We start from the raw sequence: 7,923 nt of genomic DNA on the forward strand, positions 1-7,923 counted from the left end.
CCCCAGGTGGTCCTCGGGGCTGGGTCTGCCACCACCCTGTTCCTGGGCTTCATGGACAAGCTCAAAAATGCACGGAGTCCAGGAATTGCAAAATGCTTAAAGTGTATTTATGAAACAGCTTGGCATTTCCTGCACCGGGGACACAGGCCCAGGGCCGAGGTAGCGTGAGGCTCTACCTCCCGGTATCCGCCATGCAGCCGGTGGCCATGTCACTGACAGTCATTCGTGAGACCCTCACGTGGTGCTTAAGCCCCAGCACGGCAGGCTGGACCCGTGGCCAGAGGAGCCCCCGCCAGCCCCAGGCTCTGCCTGAGCAGGTGTCCACAGGCACGAGGGGCTGCCCAGCGAGTGCCGCGGTGACTGTGTCCGGACTCGTCACCGGACAAGGACGTTCTCTCCGGTGGTCAGTGGGCAGGGGGCGCCTGGGCCCCTGCTCGCCGGCTCCGGCCGCCTGTCTCCTGGCTGTGTTCCTCCTCGCTCCGCTCGTGCTCCCCCGAGTGGCTGGTGTCACCTGGCGAGGGGCAGTGCTGGCCCACGCAGCCGCACTCCTCCACCACGGTGTAGCTGAAGGCCCGGCGGGAGCCGTCGGCGCAGTGCAGGGTCACGTTCCTCAGCGAGGTGCGCAGCTCCTGGCAGCACCTGCACTTGTGCTGCAGCGCGTTGGCCTCCAGCGAGTACCTGTGGGCAGGGCCGCTCAGCGCCGGGCACCACGCGGGCTCCGTGGCCTTGTCCCCACCCCCTCTGCCGGAGGCCAGCGCGTGACACCGGCTCTCATGCACGAGGGTGCGAGGACTCCCTCTGGGGCTGACGCGGGGTGGGGGCAGACACACGAGCGGCTGCAGCGAGTGACCCAGGGGGGAGCCCCGAAACCCCGGCCCCGGCGCTCAGCCCCGTCCAGACCCATCCCTGGCCTCAGACCGCGGGCCTGGGCCCCTTCCTGGCCCCCATGGTTCTGCCCCTCAGCTGCCCAGCCCCCCGAGCCCCGGGGCCGCCTCCACCCTCTGCAACCACGAGTTCTCTGGACGTTGCCCAGGAGCTGCCAGGCGGGGGCTCACGCACAGGGAGGCGGTGTCCCCACAGTTGCCCTGGCAGTAGGCCAGGCGCACCGGCTCCGCGGAGCTGCAATTGTGCTGCTGGATGAGCTGCTGCTCGTGGTGCACTGCGCAGGTCGACCCTGGGGAGCGACACGGTGGGGCAAGGGTTAGGCCACTCCCTGGACCTCCGCGGGTGGATCAGGCACCCCGGAAGACACGCGCACTTACCGGGCAGGGGTGGGGGACAGAAGAGGCAGCAGCCGTCCTCGCCCAGCTGGGCCTGGTGCTGTGCCAGAAAGAGCCGGTCAGTGCGGGGAGGACACGCGGCAGCCCAGTGGGAACAGGCCGGGAGTGGGGCCCGGCTCAGGCAGGAGCGACAGCCCCGACGCTGGAGGTGACATCCCCGTCGGGGACACCCCCCTGCCGGGCCTGGGGCCCAGAACTCACCAGAGCACAGCTGAGGCGGGGACACGCCTTCCGTGTGGTCACCACCACCAGCCCGTCCTGGCTCCTCTCACACTCGTGGGTCACGCAGCGGTTCCCGGGGTCTGACCAGGTCTCCCCAGGCTGTGAGGGAGCCGGGCCCGTGAGTCCCCCCCGCACCGCCCTCCGTCTGTACATCCATCCGCCCCAGCCCTGCGGTGCAGCTTCCCGAGCACCCAGGCCAGGACCCGCCTGCCCAGAGCCCCTGGACCAGGCCGATCCCCGACGCTGCCCAGCCGCGCGGCAGCCACTACTCACATAGAAGAGGTGGGTGGTGCTGCCACTGGTGTTGGTGACGCAGGCCACCTGCACGCAGGTGCCACAGCACTGCCCGCTCCGTGCCTGGTACTCGAAGCCCTGAGGGAGGGGGGACGTGAGGTCTGAGCCCTGGCTGGCTGCGGGGGACGGGCATGGGCAGGCCGGCGGGGTGCTCACCGTGGGGCAGTGGGTGTCGCAGATCTGGGTCTCACAGAGAACCACAGGCGTGTCTGCCTGGGGGCCACCGGCCACCTCACACCTGCAGGTTTCGCACAGTTTGGAGGACACCACCGCACCGGGCTGGGGGAGCGGGGGTGACGGCATTAGTGAGCCCGACTGGGCGTGGGCGGGGTCCGCCTCCCATCCCCTCCAGGCCCCGCCCCTGCCAGGCCGACCCGCTCCCCTGGGGGGTCCCGGGCAGAAACTCCTGGCCCAGAGACCACAGCCCAGGGGCCCCACGCTGCACCCGCAGTGAGATCACACAGCTGGGGCCCGGCTGGGGGCCTTGGCGCATTCGGGATGGAGAGGTGGGCTCCGGGCCCGGCTGGCACCATGGATGCTGAGGGGCTGGAGCCCCCAGAGCCCCGGGCCAGCCCTGGCAAACAGGCATTCACCCCTCCAGAGCTGCAGGGCCGACCTCGGGCTTCAGCCACTCCGGTGTGCAGGCTGCACTCTCAGACTCCGTCCCCAGGGCCCAGCGGGAGCGAGTGCCCCGGCCACCCCGAGTCTGCTCCGAGGGGCTGGCAGGAGACCAGGGCGGGCGGGAAGCTCAGTCCCTGTGGCTGTGGGGTCTGCGCCCCGCTGGCTCTCACCTGGTACAGAGTCCCGTTGACGCTGCAAACCGTCCAGTCTGCCCGGGGGAGATAAGCAGGCTGCAGCCGGCCTGGCAGCGACCCCCCCCAACCCGCTCGTGCCTGCCCGGCCTGGCAGAGACACCCCCCCACCCACTCGCTGCCGCCTCTGGCGCCGGACGCTGGGTGCCGGAGTTCCAGGCCCCTCCCTGCAGCTGTAGCCACAGACCCGCGGTGGGTGAGCTGCGGCTTTGCCTGGTTAAGCCCCGAAAATTCCCAGACTGGGTCCCCAGCCCGCCGCGCCCGACAAGGCCTGGTGCCCGGGTCGGGGACACTCACTGCAGTTCTGGGTTGGGCAGCAGGCCCCCTCCTCGTGGGTCAGGACCCAGCGGGAGCCGTGGGGACACTCCATGGGCCCGGGGCAGTGGCTGGCGTTGCAGGCTGTGGGCGGGAGGAGGGGGTTGGGAGTCTGCGCCCCCCCGCCCCACCTGGCCCCAGGGGTCTCCGGCAGCACTGGCCGCGGGTGGCTGGGGAGGCTCCGGGCCAGGCGTGGCGGAGGGCCCCCTCCCCCACACCGGGCTCCAGGGATGCCAGACAAGGCTGCGGCGGGAGCTGCCTCCACGCGGCCCAACCAGGACGCCCTTCGGGCTGGTGCCATGTGGCCAAGGAAGGCTGCACAGCGGAGGGGCCGGGCCATGTGTATGTGGCCAGCAGGTGTCCCCACCCAGTGCGTGCCTTACCGCAGCTGTACTGAGGGCAGCACTGGCCGGCCCCAGGGGCCGCAGGCACAGGCACCAGGCCGGGCAGGGGGCAGGCGGGGGGCGGTGGACAGGGCTTCGTCCGGCAGGTCACAGTCCAGGCGGCCCCGTCACAGGTGCACTCCTGGCAGTCGACGCTGACTGTTTGGCCAGGCTGTGGGCAGAGGACCAGTGAGCCCAGGCCGGGGCCTTCAGAAGCGCCTCCCGTGTCCAGCAGGGCAGAGGGTCCGGGGCAGGGAAGGGCGGGGAAAGCCTCAGGGTCAGCCCCACGCAGCCTCCCTGGGGCGCCGTCCGCGAGGCAGGCCGGGTGGCCGGGACAGAAGCCTCCTGAGTCCCGCTGGGGACTCCAGCAACCTGCCCTTCCCCCGACACCTAGATGTAGGCCCCGCCCCTGCCCCACACTGGCCACTCTGGGGTCTGTGTGTCGGAGCCTCTCTCCTCAGGCTCCTGGGCCCCAGGGACGGGAGGGGGCCTGAGCTTACCTCCATGGCCTCTCCGCGGGGCCCCAGGCACCCTGGGGGGAGAGGGACCAAGGTCAGCGCTGGGCAGGCCCCGGGGTCTGCCACGCCCACGCAGCCCACGCGGCCCACACCCGGTCTACGTACTGGGGCAGCCCACGGGCACACAGGCCTGGGTGCTGGCGCTGAAGAACATCATGTCCTTGGGACAGAAGCAGCCTTCCGTGATGGCCCCAGCGACCGGCAGGACCCTGCAGGGAGCAGAGGGTTGGCCGAGCCCCTGCCCCAGGGTGGAAGAGCCCGGCCGGGAGGGGCAAGCACTTACACGAGGCTGGCGTTGTTGTTCCCGTGGCAGTAGGTGGGGTCGGCCGGGCCACAGGGCTGGTACACCTGGTCGTCCGGGCAGGTGAGTGCTGCAGGGACATGGGGGCCACGCCTGAGCGGGGGAGGCTCCGCCAGGAGCGGCTCAGGCCTGGGAGCACCGGTGCCCATGTGGGAGCTGCCGCGGCCACCAGAGGTCCAGGCCGGGGGCCCCGCAGGCTCCACCGCTGCCTGACCTGACCACCGCTCCCCAGCGCCCAGGCCATGGGTGCCCCGACTTTCTCTCAGGGAAACCGAGTGTGCTCTGCCCTGGGGTCAACCCTCCTCCCCCTCCAGGAAGCCCACCCTGACCACCCAAGCCCACCCGCCGACCATCTGCCCGGCATGTCCACCCCCTCACGGCCAGCACGACCTGAGGGTGGCGGTGGCAGGGCACTCACAGCACGTGTGGTTGGTCTGGCTCCTCCAGTCAATGCACACGCCGTAGGACGCGCACAGCGACGCGTACAGCTCCAGGCCGGAGCACACCACCTCCGGGTCCGTCATGTGGCAGTGGTCGAAGGCGCAGCCCTCGTAGAACTGCCACGGGGGGATCACGGCGTGGCACGGCTCGAAGACCCTGCAGGAGGGGAGGATGGGGTGGTGGGCACAGCCCCTCCGCGGTGGGGGCTTCCAGACGGCAACAGGCATGACGCCCCTTGGGGGACCCCACGGGCGGTGGGTCTCTGGGCCTCTCCAGGACGATAGGGAGCGTCCATGGGGTCCCGCCCCCCGTGCTGGGGCGGGGCCCGGCGGCCCTCATGTCCTCCTGCAAACCCTTCCCCAGGGCCCCCGGCACCGTGACCGACGCCCCCACCAATGGGTGCCCCCGGGACAGCCTGGGCACGGGCAGGGAGCCCCTGAAGACCGCTGATCCCACCGGCACTGGGAGGGGGATCGGCGGGGCGATCTCACTGCGGGTCTCACTTGCTCAGAATCAGCTGGCAGATTGGGGACACCGGGCACACGGCAGACGGGGATGTGGGCCCCACGGTGGTGGGCCCCACGGTGGTGGGCGCCTGGCGAGGCCCGTGGCAGGACGGCTGGTCCGGGTCGGTCACGTTCCAGAGGCCGGACATCTTAGAGCAGGAGGTGGCCACAGCCCCCCCGGGCAAGCGGCAGTCGTCCTTCTGGTCATTGGTGCAGGTGCCTGGCCAGGCGCGGAGCGAGTCAGGCCGTGGACCGCAGAGCCGGCCCAGCGCACCCCCTGCCCGGGGGCTCCGCGTCCCCACACCTGGGGGCCGGGCCCTGGCGTCTCAGGGTCACCCCTCTGTGGGCTGGGGGGGCCGCTCACCCTCCGCCTGCACTGACGACCCACCACGAGCTCGGCAGGCGTGAGCTCAGGCGTGTGGCCCGCGCTGCCTGGCGTGTTCTTACAGCTCAGCCGGCGCCCACTGAGGAGCTGCCGTGGCCACCAGCGGTCCTGGCCGGGGACCTGGGCCCCGCAGGCTCCACCGCTGCCTGACCACGACCACGCTCCCCGGCACCCCAGGCCGTGGGTTCCCCGACTTTCTCTCATGGAAACCAAGAATGCTCTGCCCTGGGGTCGGCCCTCCACCCCCTCCAGGAAGCCCACCCTGCCCTCACAGCCGAGAACAGTGTCCCAGGCCAGACTCGTGCCCGGCGCTGCCCAGGGACAGCCTTGGGCCTCACCGCACTGCCCCTCGGTGTTGTTGGCGAACTTGCTGAACGGCACCTCCACGGAGAAGATGAGACCGCTGAACATGACCTGCAGGCCGATCTCGGGGATGGTCACATACATCTTTATGCCGACCCGGGAGACCACGATGCCGTTCTTCTGGAAGCCGGGGCTCACCACCTCGTTGTTGAAGATGATCTGGGCGCGCGGCGGCGGGAAGAGAGGGGCGGGCGCGGTCAGGGCCGCTCGGGGCCCCCGGGAGGCTGCGCCCCGCCCCACCGGGCACGCGTGAGCGGCGTGCCCACCTTGTTGGTCGGCACCCCGTCGACGGGCGTGCGCGTCAGCACCACACGGTCCCGCCCGTGCTCAACGATGATGGACTTGGGGCAGGAGAGCCCGTCCTCCGCGTCGCAGAAGTAGTTGTCGATGAGCACGCGGAAGTGGCCGTGCACCGGCTTGATCTGCTGCACCAGCACATACGTGCAGTTGTCCAGGAACGTGTAGTAGGTGCCGTCGAAGGTGATGTAGTGCGGGTCTCCCCAGCCGCTGCACACACCTGCCGGGCGCCACGGCCGACTCACGGGGTTGCAGGGCCTCCCCCGCCACGGCCCCCCACGTCACCAGAACACGCCCCTCTGTCTGGCAGGGGCTTGGCAAGGCCTGAGTGGGGCAGGGACAGACCCCTCATCCTCTCCCGCCCGGCAGGGCCGGCGGTTTGGGGGCCGGGCAGGGCTCCCTCAGCACCCTGGGGATCCTGCCACTCTGGAGCGCCACCCGCTCCTGCCGTGATGCTGGAAGTCCTGCCTGGCGTCCCCCGGACTCCATCCTCCTCCACCCCAGCCCCTGCTTCGCGGGCCCCCAGCTCACACTGGCACTGGTAGTGCGTGCAGCAGCCGTCCCGGTCAGCCACCTTCAGGGCCGGGTAGCCGTTGGCGCAGGTGGGCTCCTCCACCTTCGGGCACTGGCGCGGGCGCAGGGAGATGACGTTGTTCCCCTCGCAGGTGGCCTGGGAGCAGTTGGCCATAGCCCAGGTCTCCCCTTTCTGCGGAAACACAGGAAGCAGCAGGGTCTGAGCCCTCCCCAGCCTCTGGGGTCCCCTCGTGGGGACAAGGGAGGACTAGGGACCATGGCTGTGCTGCCGAGACCCCCATTCGAGCCCCGGTCTCCTGCCCATCCCCCTGATGATGTTCAACCCAGAGCCAGCTAGGGGTCTCTGGGTGGGAGCCGCGCCCTCCCTGACGGCCCAGCCAGGACGCAGCACCCGTGTCGGGCACCCGGCCAGCAGCGGCAGCCTCCACCCCCGGCCACCTCCCTGCCAGGCGGGCCCTTCAGGGAGCCCCGGGACCAGACGCCCCAGGCTGGAGCAGGGCCAGCTCCAGATGGGCGGCCGGCATCGGACGGGGCCAGGAACCTTTGCGAGACCTTGAGGCGGAAGCCCAGTTGCAAAGACATTTGAGGTCCCACAGGAGCCCCTGAGTGTCCGGAGGGGCAGGAAGGTGGACGTTACCTTTCTTGGGGGAACCGCATGGGGGCATCCCTGTGTAGTGACAGGCTCAGAGGTGGCAGTCGAAGCGGGCGTTACCGGGGAAGGGGGCGGCGTGGTGGAGGGACAGGCACTGTCAGCCCCTCTGACCACCTGGCAGTCCCAGCTGCACAGGGCGTAGTAGCAGTGGCCCGCGAGGTCCGTCTGGCGGTAGATGACGGATCCTGCAACAGGTAGGGAGGCCGTGGCCCTGAGCTCAGAGAAGGCGCCACACCTCCCAACCTGCTGGGCCTATGGCGAGGGGCCCCTTCCACCCCCACGTAAATGGGAAAATAAATCGAAAGAAGGATTGCAGCCACACAGCGTGGACCGTCAGCCTGTGCCGCAACGGGGCAGGGAACTCTGAAGCTGACAGCACGATGGCTGCCCATGGAGGGAAAGCTGTGGCCGGGGCGTGCTCAGACCAGCCCTGCAGCAGAGACACACGTACCTGCGGGATACAGCCGGTCACCTACACTGCAGAAGCAGGTCGGAGTGGAGGGCGCCACAGAGCTGGACATGGCAGAGCTGGACACGGCAGAGCTGGACAGGACCGCAGGTGATGTCTTGGCAGAGGGACTCGTGTGGGGGGCCACAGAGCTAAGGGGGCAACCGTCAGG

At 70.2% G+C, this 7,923-nt stretch overlaps 1 protein-coding gene across 1 annotated transcript in view; it reads right to left on the bottom strand.

Moving 5' to 3' along the window:
- Positions 1-404: 404 nt before the first annotated feature.
- MUC5AC (mucin 5AC, oligomeric mucus/gel-forming) overlaps positions 405-7,923 on the bottom strand; it is a 24,610-nt gene continuing 17,091 nt past the window's right edge. The window contains exons 30-48 of the mRNA XM_012651930.1: positions 7,755-7,775; positions 7,364-7,488; positions 6,649-6,823; positions 6,087-6,337; positions 5,796-5,979; positions 5,070-5,292; positions 4,544-4,722; positions 4,108-4,195; positions 3,930-4,033; positions 3,807-3,838; positions 3,307-3,478; positions 2,906-3,007; positions 2,588-2,625; positions 1,953-2,075; positions 1,776-1,874; positions 1,482-1,601; positions 1,263-1,320; positions 1,056-1,174; positions 405-836 (exon numbers count right to left, since the gene is read on the bottom strand). Coding sequence (XP_012507384.1) covers positions 405-836; positions 1,056-1,174; positions 1,263-1,320; positions 1,482-1,601; positions 1,776-1,874; positions 1,953-2,075; positions 2,588-2,625; positions 2,906-3,007; positions 3,307-3,478; positions 3,807-3,838; positions 3,930-4,033; positions 4,108-4,195; positions 4,544-4,722; positions 5,070-5,292; positions 5,796-5,979; positions 6,087-6,337; positions 6,649-6,823; positions 7,364-7,488; positions 7,755-7,775 — 2,645 coding nt within the window. The remainder of the gene's footprint in view (positions 837-1,055; positions 1,175-1,262; positions 1,321-1,481; positions 1,602-1,775; positions 1,875-1,952; positions 2,076-2,587; positions 2,626-2,905; positions 3,008-3,306; positions 3,479-3,806; positions 3,839-3,929; positions 4,034-4,107; positions 4,196-4,543; positions 4,723-5,069; positions 5,293-5,795; positions 5,980-6,086; positions 6,338-6,648; positions 6,824-7,363; positions 7,489-7,754; positions 7,776-7,923) is intronic.

The sequence above is a fragment of the Propithecus coquereli genome, unplaced genomic scaffold, assembly GCF_000956105.1.
Source record: "Propithecus coquereli isolate 6110/MARCELLA unplaced genomic scaffold, Pcoq_1.0 Scaffold377, whole genome shotgun sequence".
In the NCBI taxonomy this organism is placed as follows: Eukaryota; Metazoa; Chordata; class Mammalia; order Primates; family Indriidae; genus Propithecus; species Propithecus coquereli.